The 25441-nt window shown below is 41.7% G+C and overlaps 1 protein-coding gene across 3 annotated transcripts; it reads left to right on the top strand.

Moving 5' to 3' along the window:
• The first annotated feature begins 6618 nt into the window (after window positions 1-6618).
• Window positions 6619-24913, top strand: LOC114564010 (receptor activity-modifying protein 1). Of its 3 annotated transcripts, none has more exons than XM_028591111.1 (4): window positions 6619-6650; window positions 13318-13363; window positions 15144-15282; window positions 24542-24913. In XM_028591111.1, the coding sequence occupies exons 2-4, from the start codon at window positions 13318-13320 to the stop codon at window positions 24798-24800; spliced, it is 444 nt and encodes a 147-aa protein (XP_028446912.1). In that variant the 5' UTR covers window positions 6619-6650; the 3' UTR covers window positions 24801-24913. The 3 variants fall into 3 exon arrangements, with proteins under 3 accessions (XP_028446912.1, XP_028446911.1, XP_028446913.1); XM_028591110.1 differs by lacking the exon at window positions 6619-6650 and adding an exon at window positions 12243-12425; XM_028591112.1 differs by lacking the exons at window positions 6619-6650; window positions 13318-13363 and adding an exon at window positions 12243-12425.
• The last annotated feature ends 528 nt before the right edge of the window (window positions 24914-25441 follow it).

Genomic DNA, 25441 nt, shown 5'->3' with positions numbered 1-25441 from the left:
CACACACACACACACACACACACACACACACACAACCACCACATAGGTAAAATAAGAAAACTACATCATAAAACTAACATTAACAGAGATGTAAGTGGAAAGAGTAACAGATATTATCCTCTGCCACCACAGCACCAAAACATTTACAATGGAAATGTAACTAAACAGCAAAGCAGCAGAATTCCCTGGATTCACAGTTCAACAGCAAGCTGGTAATCACTTTTAGCTTTCTAAACCAACAGGTAGGCTACAGCATCTGCAGCAGTGCAGAATACCCAGCTTTACTCAGGCAAAATCACAACATCATTACCAGTGGTGGAAGAAGTATTCAGATCTTTTTACTTAAGTAAAAGTACTAATACCATACTGCCCTGCATTGAAAATGTTACTTAAGTAAAAGTATGTAAGTATCATCAGGAAAATGTACTTGAAATATTAAAAGTGAAAGTACTGAATGTCGAAAAATCCTCATTTTTTTAAACAAGCCAAACAAATTTATTGTCAATCAACTAGTGTTCAATGGTCTCATCATCTCAGCTGACTTGTAGCCGTTATATTGTCTGATAGTTTACTTTAGAATCAAACATCATGTGTTCTGTGTGCAGTAATCTTAATGTGTAAAGTACCTAGTAACTAAAGTAACTAGTAACTAAAGCTGTAACAGATAAATGTAGTGGATTAGATTTATCTCTGAAATGTAGCGGAGTAGAAGTAGAAAGTGGCATGAAAATACTCTAGTAAAGTACTTCAACATTTGGACTCAAGTACAGTACTAGAGTACATTTAGCAGACTTAGTTACATTCCACCACTGATCATTACTGAGACACAAACCACTGTGCAATACACTAAACTGTGAATCAAATAAAAATAATAAAAACAGCAGCAGCAGCACATAACAATGTTATTAACAACAATAATGAAACAGCAGCACAACATGTAGGCTACATATTGTTGCATAATCATCACGCCTTTAGAATTCTTTTTAGAATTCACATGCAGGATCCGAGCTATAGGTAGCAGCAGGGATGGACTGGGACCAAAAATTGGCCCTGGCATTTTGGCCCAGACCACACCACCATCATTTCATGACTGAAGAGGCCCTGTGCTTTAATTTGAAGAGGTCTATCATGAGTTTTTGTCTGCCAATGCAGATAGAAAAGCTACAATTCTCATTAAGAAAGTTTGCATGATGTGCAACGTTTATCTAGGCTACTTTAAGGACACAAATGCACAAGCACAAGTTTAAAGTTTGATGAACCTTAAGGTGGTGTTTTGCTTATTATTAAGATGTAGGCTACTTTGTTGAATGAAAGGCAGGCTAATATAGCCTATTAATAATAAAACGGTGAGAAAATGATCAGTCAACACTCAGATACCCGCGAACGTAGCCAAACTAATGCAATTATACAGTATAGCATGCCTATTTCTTTTATTGTTGTAGTGTTATCATCAACAGTTTGTCCACTACTTTTTTTGGCTCAGTTGTATCAAGGGGTTAAGTGTTTTAAGGGGAGTTATGTTAACGGCAGGTTGTAGCCTCACTCCCTCATCTCTGTCCCTCTCCTCCTGAGTCTCCTCCTCACTGTGCATGTCACTGTAGCCGACACCAGCACCGCTATTGTCCGCCACGGGAGCTGATGGAGGTCCTGCTATTGGCGAAAACATGGCGTTTCTTTTTCTCACGCAGCTTCTCTGCACCTCCTTTGCGTTTCTTCTCCATGATCTCTATCACTCTTCTAGCCTGGCAGATGCACACACGAAACTGCATGCAGGCAGAAATCCCAAAGAGGGTGCTGTTTAAAGATATGCTGTCCTCTTCATTGTCTTGGTTAACGTTATCCTCACCTAGCGCCACTTCACAGCTGCTGCTGTAGCGGCATGTTCATCGCTTTGGACTGTTGTTCATCATGTCTGTATCCCCAACAGTAGTCATAAAGAAAGTTTGTCATTCTTGCCAGCGTTGCCAAATACTTATCGGCATCTTTTTTCTTTTATTTGAGCCACTCGGGTAACTTTTCGCGTTTAGACTCGTCTTGCTTCGTCTCTGTTTGAGTTCTCCTGTCACTGTGTGTTTATCTTTTGCGCCGCGCACCGTTATGGACTAGTCCATTTCAATGTGAAAGTAGGGGGTGTATGTGATATTTTTGACTAAAGTGTTTTTTGGCCAGCCCAGAGTCAATTGAAAAAAACAATGGGCCGCCGATCCAGGCCTAACACTTTTTTATGGGCCGAAAAAAAAAAAATAAGTATAATAATAATAATAAATTGTCTGGCCAATCCGGGGCCCCTACACACGTGAGGCCCCTAGGCTGCAGCCTATGTAGCCTGTGCATTAATCCGCGCCTGGATATGGGTTTTCTCTGGCCGATGCCAATGCCGATCTTTAGAAATCAAGGTCAGCCGATGGCCGATAAATGCTGCCGATTGTTTTTGCCCGATATTTGGCCGATATGTGCTTGTTTTTAAACCTCTATTTGAAAGATAAAATGTAACACTAATATACACAGAATTTCTCAACAAAAACATTTATTGAACACTTCACCAATCTACACTTCAATAAGATATACTTCAATTAAAAATGTATAATTTAAAAACATACTGTATATTGTATAAATAATATATGAAAAATATATTACATAAACGAAACAGGTAAGAAGAAAATAAACTTTGTCAAATAAACTTGTAAATGAAAAAATTAGGTTTAGTGCACTTTGCAGCATTTATTAAACTTCTGAGAATACAAATCTGCAGATCTTCACAGAAAGTGACATGTTATTATTAATCTCAACACTATTTCCTCCTAACTCCTGTTGAATCAAATCAGACTAGGGTTATCTAAAGTCAATTCTTGTTCACCTTGTTTGTTAGATCATTGTTCATTTGTTGAAGTGTTGTATCTGTGTTTTGGGGATCCTACTGTTACATGTCCTGTTGCACTCATTAGGATCAAAACTCTGAGTTGTAAAACTCGTCCAGCCAATTTAATAAAATTAAGGGTTTTATTCATGCTCGAGTCCATAGATGCAGTTAATGGATACAGGCACGGAGAACTGAAGGCTCCGTTAGCAACGATTAGCTCCGTTAGCGGTTAGCTCCGTTAGCGGTTAGCTCCGTTAGCGGTTAGCTCCAGTTAGCTCCGTTATAGGAGTGGATGAGACTGCCACGCACAGGGGTAACAACCAGGCTTTGATAAATTACATTCGGGGAGCTTCCACGGCGGTGTGGCCGCGGTGTTTTGTACGGTTTTATTAGTACAGTTAATCCCAAGGCAAGAACACCAGCAATATGCTGGCTACTACTAACGGTAGAGTTGGAGCCTGAAGTGACTGTGCGAGACACACAGCGCAAGAATTCACGAGGGGAGGGGCTGGAGGCAGGTGGTCTGAGTGCGCTGTAAAAAATGTCGCCTATTCATGTTTTTAACACTAGGCTGCCCGCAGATGCGCCTGCCTATTAATTGGCTTGATATACTGGGATATTGGCCAATGCCGATTATGTAAAAAAATGCCAAAAATCGGCCGATTAATCGGTCGACCTCTACATCACACTATTCATGAACATGGAACAGAATATTCATTATCATTGCAAAAGAAGATTAAAACAAATACAAATGTCAGTAAGTAACCTAAAACAAAATTAAATCCATAATATTGATCCCACATTAGGCATGGTTTGCATGCAATTCAATTAAATAATAAATAGTAAGCCTTGTAGGCATAAACGTAGCAATTATATTTTTCAGGCTATCCAGACTTGTTTTGCCGGTGTGCTGGACGACAAAGATGCCCTTCTCGCAGCAGTCAGTTGTCCAAAATTCTAACTCCGCTGGCTGAGAGATGCAGCGAGTTAAAGAGCTTCTGACAGCAGAGTGTCACCGCACAACTGCTCGTGCAGCACAGAGCCCTGCCAGTGTGCCCACCACATCTGCCAGCCAAGGTGAGATGCATTTTTTTCCACTTTTGAGGCAGAGCCAGAGGAGACCTACTTTGCATCAGTTTTCAAAACATAAAGAACATTTTCTTGAAGTATAACACTCCAACCCCATCAAGTTCTCCTGTGGAGCGGCTTTTCAGTCTGGGAGGTTTGGTGCTCAGGGCTAGAAGAAATAGACTTTCTGACAAGAGCTTTGAGAAGCTTCTGTTAATGAGGTACAACCACTGGTTTCACTCATAACATGCGATTACAACATAAGCTTAGGCCAAAGTAACAAAAGCAGACATGATATCAGATTTCTTCAGTCTAGCCGCTACTTGATTGCATTCATTTTTGATTCTAATAAAAACACTTTTGATGAACAAGTTACGATTCACTATGCATGAACATTTTACAACCACTATAGCTCCGGCTTCAAACCAATGGGAGTGACGAGACACAGTTCTCACAGTCCTGTTCTCAGCTGAGACGCTGCGTGTCCTGCCGAGCAAAGAGCGGAAAATCGTCTACTACTACTACTACTACTACTACTAAAATAATTGATGACTAAACACTTTAAGAATTGCCTTGATTGCACAGACAGGGAACGTTCTCATTACACGGGCTACTTTGTGAAACACCAGAAAACACCAGTTAAGTGGCAGCAACTTGATGAATGCGCAGTAAGCATTAACAAGTCCTCTGAAAATACTGCATTTTCCATACCAACACAATAACTCGAGGCCACGCAAAAATATTTTCTCTATCTGTGATAGTTCCTAACTCCAAATCCTGTTTAAAAAAATTAAAACATGATGATCATAGAACTCCCTGCAGTATGGAATGCTCTTTTATTCAATACTAAATAAATAAATTAATTAATAAATACATAAACATAAATAAACAAATAAATACGCCTTTGAAATACATAAAGGAGGCAATAAATACATGAATTAAATAAATGTAAATATTCATATAAAATGAATCAATTAGTTAAATAAATATATTAAAAGGTTTTACTTTTAATTATTTCATGGTACTTTTATTTCATAAGTCCACGTTTATTTATTTCAAGAGACTTTCATTTCATAAATCCATGTTTATTTATTTCCGTGGACTTTTATTTCCTAATGGCACATTTATTGATTGACGGAGCACCACGATCGGCAGCTCGCGGGGCTTGTTGGTGGTCTAGTTACCCCAGAATAGGTGACTGTGGGATGGGTACAGAGCATGGGTCTGTTGTGAATGGGAGACATAGCCACGCCCCCTGAAGGAAATCAATAAATGTGGCATTAGGAAATAAAAGTACCATGAAATCAATCAAAATGTATTCATAAAGCAACCAACGTTGCACAAGGTGCTGTACAGAACAAAGTATAAATCATTTAAAACATGAAACCGTATCACAGTAAAAAAACAAATATTGCACAAAAATGTCAACCTCAGCTGGGAAAGGCTTTTCTGGGCCTTTTTTGGGTTTTAAGAAGAGATTTAAAATGAGACAGTGAAGAAGCCTGTCTAATAGGGCTGAACGATTAATTGCATTTGCGATAATATCGCGATATGTTAAAACGCGATTTCCTAATCGCAAAGGCTGCAATTTGGTCTCGATTTGATGACTCGCGAGAGCAAATCAGTCTGCACTACGCAGAGAAAGCATCAACTTAGCACGCTAACGCTACACCGTACGTTGAGCTGATCTCTGTCATTCAAACAATTCTGAGTTGAAGTTTAAAACTTTTACAGCCATTTTAATAAAATGAAGGGTTTTGTTCGGGCTCGAGTCCATACATGCAGTTAATGGATATAGGCACGCAGAACTGAAGGCTCGGTTGGCAACGAGCTAGCTATGATTAGCGGTTAGCTCCGGTTAGCGGTTAGCTCCGGTTAGCGGTTAGCTCCGTTATGATATGAGTGGAGGAGCTGCCACTGAGAGGGGTAACAACCAGACTGATAAATGACGGTTCGGGGAGCTTTCACAGGAGCGTGGCCGCGGTGTTTCAACAGTTTTATTAGTACAGTTAATCCCACGGCAAGACCAGCAGCAGCTAACGTAACGATAGCCTCTCTGAGCTAGTGCAGTGTTGACGGTGTCGGCACGCAACTTCACACACATATACATATACACATATATATATATATATATATATGTGTATATATATATATATATATATATATATATATATATATATATATATATATATATATATATATATATATATATATATATATACATATATATATATATATATATATATATATATATATATATACACACACACACACACACACACATATATACACACACACACACATATATATATATATATATATATATATATATATATATATATATATATATATATATATATATATGTGTATGTGTTTTTACTTATTTAACTGTCTACTGTGTAATTGTGTGTTGTTCATTGTATACAATGATTTGTTTGTCTTTGTTGAATAATACAGAAGACAAAGAGCTTAAAAAAATAATCGAATATTGAATCGCAATCACAATATTTGGGGAAAAAAATCGCAATTAGATTATTTTCAAAAATCGTTCAGCCCTACACTGTCTAATAGGCAGAGGTAGCTCATTCCATATTTTTGGAGCTGCCACAGCAAAGGCACAATCCCCTTTAAGTTTCTGCTTCGTTTTAGGGACACCCAGGCGCAGTAGTTCAGCTGACCTGAGGGAGCGGGTCGGAGTGTAGGGGTGAAGCAACTCTGACAGGTAGGATGGGGCAAGACCATTTAAGGATTTAAACACAAGTCAATTAATTTTATGTGGATTGGATTCTAAAATATACGGGCAGACAGATAATGCGCTCATATTTACGTGCTCCAGTTAAGAGACGTTCCGCAGCGTTTTGCACCATCTGAAGACGAGCAACTGATGCGGCACTGATGCCTACATATAGGGCGTTACAGTTATCCAACCGAGTGGTCACAAAGGCTTGTATTACTCAAAGTGCTGCCTAGTAAGAATCAGCTTTATTTTGGCTAACTGCCGTAATTGGAAAAAGCCTGCTTCAACCACTGCCCCGATCTGTTTGTCAAGCTTAATATCGGCGTCAATTTTAACCCGGTTGGCTTGACATATTGAGCCAAGGGACCCAGGTCGACAAAAGGGGTCCCAGTGTGTGGAGACCAAAAAACCATCACTTCCGTTTTTGTTCCATTTAAACTTAAAAAGTTAGAAGCTATCCAGGCCTTCATGTCATCCAGGCATTCGAGCAGTGGTCTGAGAGAGTTGCTCTTTGAAATAATTAACAGTAAAACCTTTTTAATATATTTATTTAACTAATTTATTCATTTCTATATGAATACTTACATTTATTTAATTATTTATTTCATGATGTATTTCAAAGGCATATTTATTTATTTATTCATGTATTTATGAATATATGTATGTATTTATGAATTTATGTAATATTGAATAAAATGGCTATATTGCAGTAGCTTAATAGGAGTGCATTTATGTTTCTAGTAATATGAAAGCCAGTGGCATGTCTCGATGAGCCTTACACTGAAGGAGTCAATAAACAAATAATAAATAAAAGGTGTATTTCAAGTTTTGATCTGCCAGAATAGTTGTGGCTTTAAAAAGCCATTTACAGACTGTGAGGGCTAAAACACACAAAGCCCAAATCACTACTAATTCACTACACTGACAATCAGTCAGTGTAGTGTAGTGCAAACTCATACAAATATGCAATGATTAAGATGAGTGTAGCTATATAATGAAATAGCATCATTTGTACAGACCACCAAATTCGGGCTTTTGTTGGCGAAAAAATCTCTGGGGGGGCGTGCCCATTAACCGTTGGGGCCCCTTAAGTTGGTTCACATATTAATCCATCCTCAGATCCTACTCACGCATCCGATCCGCGATAAAGAAGAAAACAGCTAGTTGGGCTGATGAGACAGCTGCAAGCAACCCGTCTGTGTGGCGACGCAGGTCCTGCGGCGGAGTCCTTCCTTCAAGGCAGTAGCCACAGGCTAATTAGCACGGTCCTCCAGCGAAGTCCTCTCCTCTCCCGGTTGTCCTCGGTGAAAGCTGCAGCTGGCGTTTACAGCTGACTGTCCCTCCCCGACGGCGCTAGCTTAAACGCTCACGTTTTACAGTTAACACTTAGCTAACACATTTCCAAAGCTAATGAAAACAACAAAGGCTGGGCTAACCTGGCTGCACTTCACTTCAAGCTACGGGATAACGAGTTACCAAAACTGCGAGTTGCACACGACTGTTAGCTGCCAAATGATACTTGTGCCAATTCATAAGAAGAACTTTAGTCTACAAACGTCAGTCACGTCGACATTAAACTTAGTTATGCTCTGCTCACAAGTCACAACATATTTCTCTCTCCAACGTGCTCTACATGTCGTCCCAGACTCTCTCGTTTTTCTGACTTCCCAACATAGTGATCTCTGATTGGTTTAGATTACCCAGTCAATAGAGGATTATGGGAAATGTAGTTTTCATGGAATTTACCCAGAGTTGAAATAAAACACCATTTATTCATGTATTTTACAGTATGAAATAAACACTTTTTTATTTATTTAGCTGTATTTTTGTAGGTCCCTACATCTCCTCCAGTGCAAAGCAGGGTAATACAAATACCAGTTAATTACACAACATACACACTGATACGTGGCTGGTGCAAAACAAATATGCGGAAAAAGAGTTCAGTCGTTTTTTGCAGACCAAAACAAGGATTGCCTTTCTAAGGCAAATATCAAGTTACATGGCCTCTTTGTTCTACTCTTGTTCCCACACTTACTCAAGTTTACTTGTCTTTTCTTTTCATGCCACTTTCTACTTCTACTCCGCTACATTTCAGAGAAATATTTCACTTTTTACTCCACTGAATTAATTTGACAGTACAATATAACGGCCTACAAGTCCAGCTGAAATGATTGGACCATTAAACACGGTTTCTAAAATGTGAGGGTTATTCTCCATCGACTACTTTTGCTATTAATACTTTAAGTACATTTTCCTGATGATACTTACATACTTTGACTTAAGTTACATTTTCAATGGAGGACTTTAACTTGTGACAGAGTATTTTCGGTGTCGCGTTGGGTATTAGTACTTTTACTGAAGTGAATGATCTGAATACTTCTTTCACTGCTGTTCCTACCTGACAAAACATTTTCCAAGACTTTCAATAAGAGACACTGTCTGAACAGCACGCGCATTGCTTTTCACAGCCACAGAGCGTATACCATACCGTCTATCTGCTGTGTACTCTGTTTGCTCCGTCACTTACACCGTTATTCCTTCAATTTAGGAAAATGGGAATGTTTTCTTATGACCATTTCTCAGCATTCCTCCGCTCACGAATGCATTATGATTATATTGTGTGTACGCGTTGCTTAGCAACTCCAAATGAGTGGGCAATAGCTGAACAATGTCGGAACGTTTAATTCTACACTTAGAGTGGAACAACCTGATAGTTCAGTGCTGAGAGATATTGTAACTGGGCTCCTGAATGATCCATCTTTCAAGGAGTCATTTAGTCAAGACAAATGGAATACCAAAGAAAGGTGGTCACATTTTCCACAGTCAGTCATTTCCCTCAGCCATGGCTATAATTCATAGGAGAGAAGTGTAAAGGGAGGCCTATATTTGGGAGAATTCCAATATTCAGCACTAATTAAGAGACTGACAAGGTTGTAAAAAGAAAGATCTCTGAAGGATTTTTACTAAAGTAGCGGGATTAGTCCAGGAAAGGGTTTCTTTTGCTTGTTTTTTTTCACAAGATGATAAAACCTTATGAACAGGCGGCCTTTCTCCCTTTTCACTAGACCCTTTTCCCGTCATTAACAGTGTTTCGGTGTTCAGTACAATTTTTTCAGTTTTTTCAATGAATTAGCATTTGATCAGCTACTCGCCAGCTCAATCAAGGAGAGTGCATACAGGTTTGCCCGATCAGGTCCTCTCAGCAAGGAGGGGCTGTATATATATATATATATATATATATATATATATATATATATATATATATATATATATATATATATGGTGTCAGCAGTAACTGACTAAGTCTAATGGTATTTTTCAGATCCAGACTATTAATGTTGTTCTTTCAGTGTACCTCACAGGTGGTATGTTCCATTTAGGTGAGGCTGAGATGTTAAAGTGCCTCAAGTAGAAGAAGAGGAAGGAGTTGTCAGCTTGCTGTGAGGTTGCCTTTTTTTATATTATTTTGCCCCAGTTTTAATGTAGTTTCATTGTAATTCCGAGATCCATTATGTGCCCGTTGTTTGAGTTTATATTTTGTTAACTAGTGCACTTCCCGTTCAAAACGTGCCTGTTTGCAACGGGGCGATATCTTTCTTCTTTTTTTAAAAATCTTTTTTTGTGTCTGGAATTTTAGGCCTTTATTTGACAGGACAGCTTAGACATGAAAGGGGAGAGAGAGGGGGAATGACATGCAGCAAAGGGCCGCAGGTCGGAATTGAATGTGTGGCCGCTGCAGCGAGGACTGAGCCTCTGTACATGGGGCGCACGCTACCCAGGCGCCACGGGGCGATATCTTGGCCTCTTATATATTTCTTGGCCTCCTGTATTGCTGCTTGCAGCTTTCTCCAGAACCATTGTACCCCCAAAGGGCCTCAAAACATCTATTATGCAACTCAACCATATCCTACTGACTTACTTTGTAGTTTTACTTCAGAGAAAAACATTGTACTGCTGCATTTACCAGACAGAGACATGTTACATTCAGCAACTCAGATTTGACTCCCAACACACACACAGAGGTTTCTCACTTTTACATATAGATACAAAGATATATCGCTAAATGTTTATCAAAAACACAAGCCCACATTGTCCTGAAAGAAAACTGATTATGCATAACAGGGTTGAGGCTATACATCATTACACAAAGAGACCAGGAAACACAAATATTGGAGAAAAAAAATTTCTTAGACCCCAGAGCGTAATTAGGGTTAGGATTAGTGTAAACAAAAGGTTGAGGCAGGCATCCAGTAATGGATGTAATTCAATAAAGTTTCACAAAATGCAAGTTTTGCCAACAAAACAAAGTTTGTTGGCTATGTATTTTCACATCTGAGTATTTGAATATCTAGATGGTAGTGGAAGTGCTGAGCATGGATGGGATCATCCAGGTCTCTGTGTGTTTCCACAGGCATGAGTCTCAGGTGAAACCAAAACTGTAAACTGCCTCAGGCTGTACATGTTTGTGTGTGTGTGTGTGTGTGTGTGTATGTGTGTGTGCGTGTGTGTGTGTTTGCTAGTCTTGCGAAACAGCCTGGCAAATGTAGTAGGTAGAATGTAACTCAGTACATTTACTCAGGTACTGTACTTGAGTACAAACGTCAGGTACTTGTAGCCTATTTAACTCAAGTCTTTCCTTTTCATGCCACGTTCTACTTCTGCTCCACTCCATATCAGAGGAATTAAAATTAAGACATTTGCAAACAAACACCTGCAGTTTATAAAATCTGATGTTTTATTATAAATGAAACTAGCCAACAATATAACAGCCTACAAGTCCAGCTGAAATAATTAGACCATTAAACACACAACAGTTTGGATCGTTTCCAGTTTCTGAAATGTGAAGATTTTTCTGCATTGAGTACTTTTAGCAATAATACTCTAAGTAACATTTTCAATGCAGGATTTTGACTTACAACAGTAAGTATTTTTACAGTGTGGTATTAGTGCTTTTACTTAAGTAAAGGATACAAATACTTAAAGACTAAAAGTAGCCATGAAGTAGCTTCAGCTAACATTTGGAACGTATGTTTGCACAAAACAAGTACTGTGGATTTTAACCCCCCTCTCTCCCCCCATCTTTTAGTGTGTAGTTGCATTAGGAAGGAATCGACCCATGACTAATTACATTTTCATATAGCAGGAAAGTATCGCATTATGGCAGAAAACAATCTAACAAAAAGCTCTGTTAATTCTTCTTCCACAATTGCATCTTACATTAGCATGAACGTGAACACTCATCTCAGTGCATGCACTCTGTCTTTCCATGCATGACCTTGTAACAGAGTTTTTTTTACAAGGTATTTCCCCACCTGTTGCTCAGTGCATGCTGGACCAGCAGAATGGTGTCCTCCCCCTGATCTTTAACCCTCACCCTTCTAACCTTGTATAGGAGCAAGAGCTACCACCAAACATAAACATTAACTATATATGTTAGATACCATCATGCAAGCTTGTTGACATTAAGGCCTCTTAGTGTCTCTGGGGGCACTTTATGTGGAACATGTCTTCCGGTAGCATGGGAACAGCCAGGCTCAGTCTGGGAAAGGAAGCAGCCTGTCCATTGCAGTTACACAATCCAATTAGCTCAGAGTAGCACCGATAAGAACACTGGACCACTTCAGACAGGGGCTTTTTGTGACCACTTGTGCATCTGTTAGTTGGCTGGCAGACCATTTGGATCATCCTCAGCACAGGTTCTAATAATCAAGGATTATACAAGGGATCCACAAGGAAGCAATACTGCTTTAAAAAGCTGGGGTATGTGCTTACAGGGCATTTTCTCTCTACTTTTCAGTGTGGTTTTTTTTTAAGATTTTTAACCTGTTTTATACAATTGCTACATTTTTTTGATAACTGATGCTTTTGATATTTTTAAGGTAAAGCATAGGGAAGAGATTCAATCTATGTAATGAATACAGTCTTTCATTTTCCATATGGACCTGGAACTAACTTGCAAATTTAAATATTCAAAGTATTTACAGTGTATCTGTTCCATACAAGCACTTAGATAACATGTGTACTATGTACTTATTAAAAAAAGAAAAGAAAATCTTCCTCTCACTGCATTCCCTGGTAACATCTGTTTCCAGTGTCTGCCTCCCACGAGATAAATTCATTTATTTTGTGGGAATGTCCAGGAAGCAGATGGCCACCATGTCTGTTTAATAGAGCTTTTTTTCTTTTCAGAATGTGTAGCTGCACTTTTGAACATGTTCAAAATCCAACAAAAAAAAATTAATCGTGTGAAGTATTATCGTTTTGGAAATGTTAGGGTAGAGTTTTAAATGTGATAAGCAGTGGCAGGTCCAGGTTGTTGATTTTGTGATTTGGCTATGCATTTAATCAAAATATTGTCTCATCACTGTGGGAGAGGAAGTGGAGAAAATGGATTTTCCAGTTGTAGAAAGTGTGCCTGGACATGACAGATATCCTAATTTGAGACAGCAAACATTCTGAAAATTACTTTTTGCTGTTTGTACAGAGGAGGCAGAGAACTCACTCCGACTCATGCATATCCACCATTCCATTTATCTTATCTTCATTATGTAGGCATTTTTTGTATGCAAAAAAACTTCACGTGCATTATTGTTGTAAAAGCCGGTCTTCAATGACACAATTTATATGAATGCCACCATTGTTCTTTTAATAGATGGTGTTGACTGCATACTTGTTGGCACTTATCTTCATCTGGACAGGTAAGCCAGAATTTTAATATAGCCAGATACTTATAGCTAATTCATTATACACCCAAAAAGATAAATCATCATGTGGGTTTAAAGTCTAAATGATCATTATCATCATTAAGCTCTAAAACAAGAAGCGCCGTCATAGTGATATAAAGGTTAGAAAAAACTTACACTTGAGATGCACTATCCAAATAAAAGTTGACAAAGTATGTTGGCTGGGTTTGTTTTAAGTTTGACCTGATCAGGTTCAAATCCAATAGCTGTTATTTGCTGTTGCAATATTCGGACAGAAAGAACAGACGAATACACAACAACATAAATTGTGAGTTGAGCTGTAGCTTATAAAATCATAAACCGTCAAAGAATAATGGACGTAGCAGCGGTGACATAACACACTGGTTCGTGGACTGCTGTTTTGAAGCCTTGAGTTTGGCCGTCGCCATCTTGTTTTGCAATGGCCCTGCGCTAAGCTAAACGCTAAAGAGGGAAAGTTGACGATTTTCAACCCTTCTGAAGCAAATCATCCGGTGGAGATTCATGGGTGGGTAAACACGGACCTCCGGGTAGGCTACTGATGCCATTCATCTGCATGTACAGCAGAACAGAAAATCAGCAAACTTTTCCTTAAGTTACCAGCTAAGCCATAGCTAGCTAGCTAGCTAGCTTGGATGGCAGAACGCTGGACAAGACATTTTTAGGCGACCAAAATGTTCCAGTTAACTTTGATGAAGTGAAAACAGAGGGTCAAAGTGTAAGATAAAAACACGGACAATACCCATAAACAAGCTCACGGCTATTTTATTTAGACAGTGCCATGGTTAGCATTGCTAAGCCTCTGTCCTGATTGACAGGTTGGCGTGGAGCCCCGCCCCTAAAGTATCTCCTGCTTTATCGTCAATTTTAAAACAAATAGGACCATAGTTTACAAAATGAACATCATGCTGGATTGATAAATGTACAGGTTTAAGGCCCTTCCACACTGGCTTCACTTGTGAACAAAGAGAGCAGGAGGGGACAGGACGGAGGTTTAACCAGCTGACTCGGCAGAGTACCAGGCTGTGATACACAGTTTTTTTGTTTGCTGACTGAAAAACAAGAAGCCATTTTCCAGGTATTTCAGTGTGATATACACTGAAATACATATATATATATATATATATATATATATATATATATATATATATATATATATGTATATGTATATGGATGCATTATAAGACCAAAACAAATACATGTGGCTACTTAATATGCACGTGAATGACGTTATTGTTATGTTCGTGTTCTTCATTTTTGATAATGATGCTGGTTGTGTTATTATTATTTTTGCCATAGCATCGTTTCATTGTAAATGAGGCATAAAGGACCTGCTTATTCCCATGCTTATACCATTCATCATTAAAGCTGGGCTTTTCCACTCAACTTTTCGCTTCAGGCTCTTTGACAGTGATACTTTTGTCAGCCCATTTTCCACCAATCAGGACGCTGCATACTAAAACCATGTTTCCATAATCATAATAATAATATACAATAATAATAATTACAAGGTCCTGATTATGAGAAATACAGATTCCCTGGATATTACATTTTGATGTGAAGTCATAATCAAACTTAATGTTGACATGGCACACTAATAATCAAGACATTTTGAAAAGGGCACTTCATATCAAAAAGGTTGCCGACCTATCTAACAGACATTAAGCAACACTGTCTGGGTCTATGATGTTAGCTGCTTGTCTTGAGTTGGATGGAGCGTTCGGACTGTTACTCTCACTCATGCTGTCTTCTCCAGGAATGGCTGCAAAATTTGTTGTTCCACCATGTGACCGGGACATGTTTGATAGCGGTGTTGACAAGTGCCTGTCGGACTTCAACAGGAGCATGGAGACAAGTGGCTATCAAGACAGGTGCCCATGGCCTACTGGAAAACGGTATTTTTTATTTATAGTCTTTTTGTCATCATTCAACAAGCAAGTGATATTTGTAGGCTGCTTCCCTCAGGAAGAAGGTACAAGGCGATGAGGACAAGGACCTCATGCCACCTTAATAGCTTTTTTCCTAGAGCTATTTCCCTTTTGAATAGCTGATCAACAAATCCGGTTGTGCAAATGTTTGCGGCTTGTTTCTGTCTCAGGAACCAACTCCAGCCAAATCTGGCAACACAGATAACAATCTACTAACGTTTGCGAATGCCATAACAAAACAAATTTTCGTAATGCTAAATATTTTTTTTTTTAGCTGTGTACAAATCTAATGATAGCAAAAGAAAATCTTAATAAATTGTGCAAATATAACTTTTCATCCATCCACAAGACGTTCACTACACTTTCAAACGAGGCCACGCCCATTTAAGAGACAGGAAGCGTGTACCGTACCGCCACACCATTTGGCGTAGTAATGCTTTAAAGGTCCCATGACATGTTGCTTTTTGGATGCTTTTATATAGGCCTTAGTGGTCCCCTAATACTGTATCTGAAGTCTCTTTTATATAGGCCTTAGTGGTCCCCTAATACTGTATCTGAAGTCTCTTTTATATAGACCTTAGTGGTCCCCTAATACTGTATCTGAAGTCTCTTTTATATAGACCTTAGTGGTCCCCTAATACTGTATCTGAAGTCTCTTTTATATAGGCCTTAGTGGTCCCCTAATACTGTATCTGAAGTCTCTTTTATATAGACCTTAGTGGTCCCCTAATACTGTATCTGAAGTCTCTTTTATATAGACCTTAGTGGTCCCCTAATACTGTATCTGAAGTCTCTTTTATATAGACCTTAGTGGTCCCCTAATACTGTATCTGAAGTCTCTTTTATATAGACCTTAGTGGTCCCCTAATACTGTATCTGAAGTCTCTTTTATATAGACCTTAGTGGTCCCCTAATACTGTATCTGAAGTCTCTTTTATATAGGCATTAGTGGTCCCCTAATACTGTATCTGAAGTCTCTTTTATATAGACCTTAGTGGTCCCCTAATACTGTATCTGAAGTCTCTTTTATATAGACCTTAGTGGTCCCCTAATACTGTATCTGAAGTCTCTTTTATATAGGCCTTAGTGGTCCCCTAATACTGTATCTGAAGTCTCTTTTATATAGACCTTAGTGGTCCCCTAATACTGTATCTGAAGTCTCTTTTATATAGGCCTTAGTGGTCCCCTAATACTGTATCTGAAGTAGGGTTGGGTATCGTTTGGTTTTTTTTCGATTCCGGTGCTAAATCGATACTTTTAAAACGGTGCCGGTGCCTAAACGGTGCCTGAACCGGTACTTTTCAATAAAGTAAAAAAAAAAAAGAAGAAGAAAAAAAATAAGTGTAGTAAACAACAGTCAGTGACTTATTTATTGCTAAGGCCATGGTCAAAATTAAAGATTTAATAATAATGTAATAACTATAACAATAACAATAACTTATTTCACCAGTAAATTGCTGTTGAACCCCAGATGGGAAAAGGGTATTTTACAATTACTGTGAATGCACCACGAGGCTACCTGTTTTAAGGGAATCTGTGTTGTTTAATTCCGACAACGGCAGCTGCAAGTGAACGCACCGTCTGTGTAGTTTAATTCCGACAACGGCAGCTGCAAGTGAACGCACCGTCTGTGTTGTTTAATTCCGGCCATATAAACATACTGGATATCTATGAATTGCGACAACGGCAGCTGCTGCGCTGCAGAGCAGACTGTTACATCCCGCTGTAGAAGTCCTCCACAGTGAAATACAGTCACACTTTACACTGTTTAACGTTAGCTGTCAGCATTTTAACCATGATTAATCCAGCTGCTAGCTAAAGGTAGGCTAACGTTACATGCTGTCAGGTGTAGTGTAAAGTCGAACACCGAAATGAGGCACCGAAACTTTTGTTCTTATTCGGTCTCGTTACTACCGTTTACGTCGGCACCGGTTCCCTATTGGCACCGAGTTTCGGTACCCAACCCTAATCTGAAGTCTCTTTTATATAGACCTTAGTGGTCCCCTAAAACTGTATCTGAAGTCTCTTTTATATAGACCTTAGTGGTCCCCTAATACTGTATCTGAAGTCTCTTTTATATAGACCTTAGTGGTCCCCTAATACTGTATCTGAAGTCTCTTTTATATAGACCTTAGTGGTCCCCTAATACTGTATCTGAAGTCTCTTTTATATAGGCCTTAGTGGTCCCCTAATACCTCTCCGTGAACCATCACCTTATCGTGGTGGAGAGGTTTGTGTGTCTCTGTGAACCTGAGGGCTGTGTTGTCTGGAGCTTTGTGCTCCTGGTAGGGTCTCCCAAGGCAAAGTGGTCTCAGGTGAGGGGCCAGACAAAGAATGGTTCAAAAACCCCAATGAAAAAGCTAAGCAGAGATGGAGTGACCCTGCCCGGAGGAAGCCCGGGGCCCCCGTCTGGAGCCAGGCCCAGACGGTGGGCTCGTCGGCGAGCGCCTGGTGGCCGGGTTTGCCACGGAGCCCGGCCGGGCACAGCCCGAACAAGCTACGTGGCAACTCCCTCTCCATCCCATGGGCCCACCACCTGTGGGAGGAACCGTTGGGGTCGGGTGCGATGCCACATGGGTGGCAGTGAAGGTCAGGGGCCTCGACGGACCAGACCCGGGCAGCAGACGCTGGCTCTGGGGACGTGGAACGTCACCTCTCTGTGGGGAAGGAGCCGGAACTGGTGCGGGAGGAGGTGGGCGCTACCGGTTAGATCTGGTGGGGCTTACCTCACGCACAGTCTTGGTTCTGGAACCATACTCCTGGATAGGGGTTGGACTCTTTTCTTCTCCGGAGTTGCCCAGGGTGTGAGGCCCGGGCGGGTGTGGGGATACTCACAAGCCCCGGCTGAGCGCCGCTGTGTTGGAGTTTACCCCAGTGGACGAGAGGGTCGCCTCCCCACGCCTGCGGGTTGTGGGGGAAAACTCTGACTGTTGTTTGTGCATATGCACCAAACAGGAGTTCGGAGTATTCTGCCTTCTTGAGACCTTGACTGGAGTCCTGCATGGGGCTCCAGTGGGGGACTCCATTGTTCTGCTGGGGACTTCAACGCACACGTGGGCAATGATGGAGACACCTGAGAGGCGTGATTGGGAGGAACGGCCTCCCTGATCTAAACCAGAGTGGTTGTTTGTTGTTGGACTTCTGTGCTAGTCATGGATTGTCTATACTTGAACACCATGTTCGAACATAGGGATGCTCATAAGTGTACCTGGTACCAGAGCACCCTAGGCGAAGGTCAATGATCGATTTCATAATCGTTTCATCTGATCTGAGGCCGTATGTTTTGGACACTCGGGTGAAAGAGGGGCAGAGCTGTCAACCGATCACCATCTGGTGGTGAGTTGGGTCAGAGGGTGGGGAAGACTCTGGACAGACCTGGTAAGCCCAAGCGTGTAGTGCGGGTAAATTGGGAACGTCTGGAGGAGGCCCCTGTCCAACAGACTTTCAACTCACACCTCCGGCGGAGCTTTTCGTGCATCCCTGTGGAGGCTGGGGGCATTGAACCCGAGTGGACAATGTTCAAAGTTTCCATTGCTGAAGCTGCAGCGAGGAGCTGTGGTCTTAGGGTCTTAGGTGCCTCAAGGGGCGGTAACCCACGAACACCGTGGTGGACAACGGTGGTCAGGGAAGCCGTCCGACTGAAGAAGGAGTCTTTCCGGGATATGTTATCCCGGAGGACTCGGAGGCAGTTGCAGGGTACCGAAGGGCCCGAAGGGCTGCAGCCTCTGCCGTGAAAGAGGCAAAGCAGCGGGTGTGGGAGAAGTTTGGAGAAGACATGGAGAAGGACTTTCGGTCGGCACCAAAGTGCTTCTGGAAAACTGTTCGCCACCTCAGGAGGGGGCGGGGAACCATCCAAGCTGTGTACAGTAAGGATGGGACACTGTTGACCTCAACTGAGGAGGTAATAGGGCGGTGGAAGGAGCACTTTGCAGAACTCCTGAATCCGACTAATACGCCCTCTATGTTAGAGGCAGAGCTGGAGGATAATGGGGGATTGTCGTCGATTTCCCAGGCGGAAGTCACTGATGTAGTCAAACAACTACACAGTGGCAAAGCCCCGGGATTGATGAGATCCGTCCAGAAATGCTCAAGGCTCTGGGTGTGGAGGGGCTGTCCTGGTTGACACGCCTTTTCAACATTGCGTGGAAGTCTGGGGACGGTGCCAAAGGAGTGGCAGACTGGGGTGGTGGTTCCCCTTTAAAAAGGGGACCAGAGGGTGTGTGCCAATTATAGGGGTATCACACTTCTCAGCCTCCCTGGTAAAGTCTACTCCAAGGTGCTGGAAAGGAGGGTTCGCCAATAGTCGAACCTCGGGTTGAGGAGGAACAATGCGGATTCCGTCCTGGTCGTGGAACAACGGACCAGCTCTTCTTCACTCGCAAGGATCCTGGAGGGAGCCTGGGAGTATGCCCAACCGGTCTACATGTGTTTTGTGGATTTGGAGAAGGCGTATGACCGGGTCCCCGGGAGATACTGTGGGAGGTGCTGCGGGAGTATGGGGTGAGGGGGTCTCTTCTCAGGGCCATCCAATCTCTGTACAACCAAAGCGAGAGCTGTGTCCGGGTTCTCGGTAGTAAGTCGGACTCTTTTCAGGTGAGGGTTGGCCTCCGCCAGGGCTGCGCTTTGTCACCAATCCTGTTTGTAGTATTTATGGACAGGATATCGAGGCGTAGTCGGGGTGGGGAGGGGTTGCAGTTTGGTGGGCTGGGGATCTCATCGCTGCTCTTTGCAGATGATGTGGTCCTGATGGCATCATCGGCCTGCGACCTTCAGCACTCACTGGATCGGTTCGCAACCGAGTGTGAAGCGGTTGGGATGAGGATCAGCACCTCTAAATCTGAGGCCATGGTTCTCAGCAGGAAACCGATGGAATGCCTTCTCCAGGTAGGGAATGAGTCCTTACCCCAAGTGAAGGAGTTCAAGTATCTTGGGGTTGTGTTCGCGAGTGAGGGGACAATGGAGCGGGAGATTGGTCGGAGAATCGGGCGCAGCGGGTGCGGTATTGCATTCAATCTATCGCACCGTTGTGACGAAAGAGAGCTTAGCCAGAAGGCAAAGCTCTCGATCTACCGGTCAGTTTTCGTTCCTACCCTCACCTATGGTCATGAAGGCTGGGTCATGACCGAAAGAACGAGATCCAGGGTACAAGCGGCTGAAATGGGTTTCCTCAGGAGGGTGGCTGGCGTCTCCCTTAGAGATAGGGTGAGAAGCTCACTCATCCGTGAGGAGCTCGGAGTAGAGCCGCTGCTCCTTTGCGTCGAAAGGAGCCAGTTGAGGTGGTTCGGGCATCTGGTAAGGATGCCCCCTGGGCGCCTCCCTAGGGAGGTGTTCCAGGCACGTCCAGCTGGGAGGAGGCCTCGGGGAAGACCCAGGACTAGGTGGAGGGATTATATCTCCAACCTGGCCTGGGAACGCCTCGGGATCCCCCAGTCGGAGCTGGTTAATGTTGCTCGGGAAAGGGAAGTTTGGGGTCCCCTGCTGGAGCTGCTCCCCCCGCGACCCGACACCGGATAAGCGGACGAAGATGGATGGATGGATGGATGGTCCCCTAATACTGTATCTGAAGTCTCTTTTATATAGACCTTAGTGGTCCCCTAATACTGTATCTGAAGTCTCTTTTATATAGACCTTAGTGGTCCCCTAATACTGTATCTGAAGTCTCTTTTATATAGGCCTTAGTGGTCCCCTAATACTGTATCTGAAGTCTCTTTTATATAGGCCTTAGTGGTCCCCTAATACTGTATCTGAAGTCTCTTTTATATAGGCCTTAGTGGTCCCCTAATACTGTATCTGAAGTTTCTTTTATATAGACCTTAGTGGTCCCCTAATACTGTATCTGAAGTCTCTTTTATATAGACCTTAGTGGTCCCCTAATACTGTATCTGAAGTCTCTTTCCCGAAATTCAGCCTTGGTGCAGAATTACAGCCACTAGAGCCAGTATGTGCCATTTCTGTGTCTGTAGCTATTGAGGAGGAGAGGAGAGGGGGAGCAAGGTGAAGAGTGGGGGTGTGGCCTTGACCAACTGCCACTTTGCTCATTTGAAAGCCATGATGTCTCTCTCTCTCTCATGGGTGGGCCAAATTCTCTGGGCGGGCAAAGCAGAGAAAGGGGAGGTAACCTTGCTCCTTATGACCTCATAAGGAGAAGATTCCAGATCGGCCCATCTGAGCTTTCATTTTCTCAAAGGCAGAGCAGGATACCCAGGGCTCGGTTTACACCTATCACCATTTCTAGCCACTGGGGGACCATAGGCAGGCTGTGGGAACGCATATTAATGTTAAAAAACCTCATAAAGTGACATTTTAATGCCATGGGACCTTTAATCTTTAGAACTTTGATTGAATTTAATATCTGTATCAGATCAGATTGCAGATACACAATATTAAGGGACTCAGATCAGGAGTGGGGGCCAAAAATGTATATATCAGGAAATCCCTGCTTAAATGATAAATTGTATTTAGTTGGCAAACACATGGTATTACAAATATGCACCGTGCCATCTATGAGTCTGTGTTAATGGTTGCTGTTTGAGCCTTGGCATGCACGTGTTGCAGAAAGCCATCCCTGAGCTTGATGTTGTAGAGCCCAGTGAGTGAAAACCAAAGGCTGGATAAAGTGCAACATTACGCACAGAGTGTGGCCTTTTCAATAAAAATCTATATGACATTTAGTCATGGGAAAGTCAGATACTTTCCTGTTTCCTGAATACATTTGGTGCTGGTCAAAGTTTAAGCTAATTGCTCAACTTTTAATGAAAACATGCTAGACTGTTGCTCCTGGGCTCATATTTCCAGACAGCAGTTGTTTGTGGAGACTTTTGCTTTAATTATGGCTGTAATAATCCATATTTTACTGTTAACATGCTTTGAGGCTAAGCTCCTGTACAGCTCAAATGATGCGTTAGGGTGGAGTGTCCATCATCACAAGGAGCCCAGCTTGTTGATCAGGCTTCCAGCTGTCAGGCTCAATTGAATCTTGGTGGATGTTTTCCACACGAGAATCTTGAAGTCACAACCGCTCATGCGATTTATGCTGCTTTGACGAGGCTATGGTTGCTTCTCCACCCAGAGGACATCACGTTAACAGTGAAATGTAAGCGGCCTGTAAGCACCAGTGGTTGATTTCTCCATTAATAAAAAGCTTGGAGTAGTCAAGGGTAGAGATTTTTGGCTCAATTTGCTTTATCTTAAACTACTTAGTTTGAATATTAAAGTTGCAGCTTTAAAGGACCATGCCATTTTTTTTTTTTTTTTTTTGCCGATTAACTCCAAAATATATAGGTTTACTAATATACATTAGTGCCCACTTTAAAAAATTGTTTTAAAGACATTGTCTTTAACCAGGGTTCCCACACATTTTCATGGACAACATTTCAAAACTTTTCCATGACTTTTCAAGGACCCACAATAAAAATGTCCATGACCATTTGCAACATATAACACATGAAATATCAAATGTACGCTTGCCCGGCATTATTCAAACCTATCAGATTCAAACATTATTACAGCTAGCTGGCATACATGAAGGGAGAGATGGAGCGCGGGAAGAAAATTAAGAAACATACGTGCAAGAAAACAAAAATGTCCCACATTGAAGCCCTAGAGCTACTTTACAACTGCAGACAACAATATCAGGAAGGTTATCCATGCAATATTATTTTAAGAATTAATTTCATTAAACATAGTCTATATCCACGACGTTCCACTTCCGGTATTGCTCCGTTGCAGCCAGAAATTATGCCGGATGTCCCTCCTTTCGGCCGGATGTCCGTTACCTTCCTCTACCTCTGTGTTTTAATTCTCAACTCGGGTGGATTTGTTGGGACTATGGTTAATTGCTCCTCAGATCTCTGCAGGGTAAATCCAGACAGCTAGCTAGACTATCTGTCCAATCTGAGTTTTCTTTTGAACGTACACATGGAATGCTGTTTGGACTAGCCAGACTCTCCTCCGTAGCGCTGTGGAGGAAGGTCTGGCAAAGCGAGACTACATTAAACACAACACAATTCCATGATTTGTCCAGGTTTTCCATGACCGCGGGGACCCTGTTCCTTTCATTTCCATATGAAATGAAAGTGAATCCAGACTTGAAAAATGTTAGAGTTCGGTAGTGAACATGCATTCATTGTATTTTTGTCCAATTTATGTTACTGTTGCATGGCAATGCTGTTAGTGTCTACCAATGTGAGATGTTTGTATTGCTTCACCATGCAACTTTACCGTAATAATTGAAATCTAAATGCAGTAATGATGTCCACTGTACACTTGAATTTGCAAGATACATTTTTTAGACAATAGACTACTTTCAATTCTCAAAATGTCACGATGTTAAGTAGTGAACTCCTCCAGACAGCTGGAACTAGTGATGGCCAAATGAAGCTTCGTGAAGATTTTCTTTATTTTCTGAGCCCACTAGATGGCGCTCTTGGTTTTGAGAGAAAGGCCTAAAGCCCAGGACACACCAAGCCGATAATCGGCCGTTGGACAGTCTGGCGAGGTCAGTGACTCGAGTCTGTTCGGTGTGTTCCGTGCCGTCATCCGTCTGGGGGGATGTCGGCGTTCATTTTGGCTGACCTGACATGTTCAGTCAGCGGCAGGGCAGTCGGGACTCACCCGGAAATGGGGAGCGGAATGAACGTGACTAGAGTCTCTCAAAATCTGACGAAAATCTTTTAAACTGACCTTTGTTGAGTTGAAATGAAGACAGATTCAGCAACTCCACGGCCTACTTCTCGCTTAAAATGTTTTCAGAAACATGTTTCAGTGAACTATTTTAGTACAATATGAGATCGTATTCTGAACGAGCCGCCATGACAGTCTGGCTTTGAATTTCCGGAGAAAACAAACCCATGTGACGCGTTCGTCCAATCAGCTGCCGGTTTTCATTTTTTGGGCAACAATACAGATTAGCGCCGCCTGCTGTTATGGAGACGTGTTATGTCTCGTCTCTTCGGTGTGTTCTGAGGCACTTTTTGGACCAACTCGGGGAAACTGATCAGTCCGACTGGCTTTTCTGCCGACGGTTGGCCGTCTGGTTGGTGTGTAACGGCTATAAGGCATTGCAATTCAGTGTATTCTCAACCCTTTGTTGAACAGAGAGCGCCATCTAGTGGGCTCAGAAAATAAAGAAAATCTTCACGAAGTTTAATTTGGCCATCACCAGCTGGAACCATTTTGAGCCTCGAGATCTTAACTATGTGCTCTGCCTTGCTCTCTTCCTCTGCAGCATCTACAACCAACTCAAGAGTTGCGTGGATAATTCAGCAAATGGGTCTTGGTGTCGGGGTCACGGATTTCTGGTAGACAAGGTCTTCTTGGAGGTTCATGAGATGTACTTTAAGCTGTGTGGACAGGTGGACGACCCCCCGCTCACCACTCTGATTATGTTAATAGCACCTGTTATCATTGCCACCCTCTTCCTGCCAGTTCTCTGTGTTAATCTCGCCACCTGGAAGACAGAGATGCCCAGCACTATGGGGCTCTGATGTGCTGTGCTGACATTTTTCATATTCTATTATTCTCATAATTGTGACCATTCTCACTAGGGCTGAACAATTTGGGGATTTTTTTTTCTGCCAGATATTGCATATATAATATACAATCATGCTAAATAAAGTAATACAAATAAATGAACGATCCACTGAAAATAGGACATTTCAGGAAACAAAATGTGATATGTAACATTATTCCAGCAAGACACTGTCATGAACACATGACACAGTCATGACACTAACCCTAACCCATGAACCCTAACCCTAACTCTAACCCCAAATCTAACTTGTCATGACAAAAACCGAATGACACTTACTAAAAGAAGCGTTATAAACATAATGACTTGTTTATAATGTTTATGACAGGTTCATGACAGTGTGATGTCACTCTTATGTAGATACCTTCAAGTAAAGTGGAAGCAAATACTTAGATGTCTGAACTTTCTTACACATTATTATGTCCCACCTGTCTGGCACTCTGTTTCACTGATACTTGTATCATCTGTATTGTACTTGTACTGTCATTTTCTTTTAAAGATGACAACAACAAAAACAACAAGGATTCCGTTTGTATTTGAAACACACAATAAATATTTATTTCAGACAAAAAAATAATGTTTTACAGTTGTTTGAAA

Source organism: Perca flavescens, chromosome 11 (assembly GCF_004354835.1).
Source record: "Perca flavescens isolate YP-PL-M2 chromosome 11, PFLA_1.0, whole genome shotgun sequence".
NCBI lineage: Eukaryota > Metazoa > Chordata > Actinopteri > Perciformes > Percidae > Perca > Perca flavescens.
This window is presented reverse-complemented; position numbering and strand designations above follow the sequence as displayed.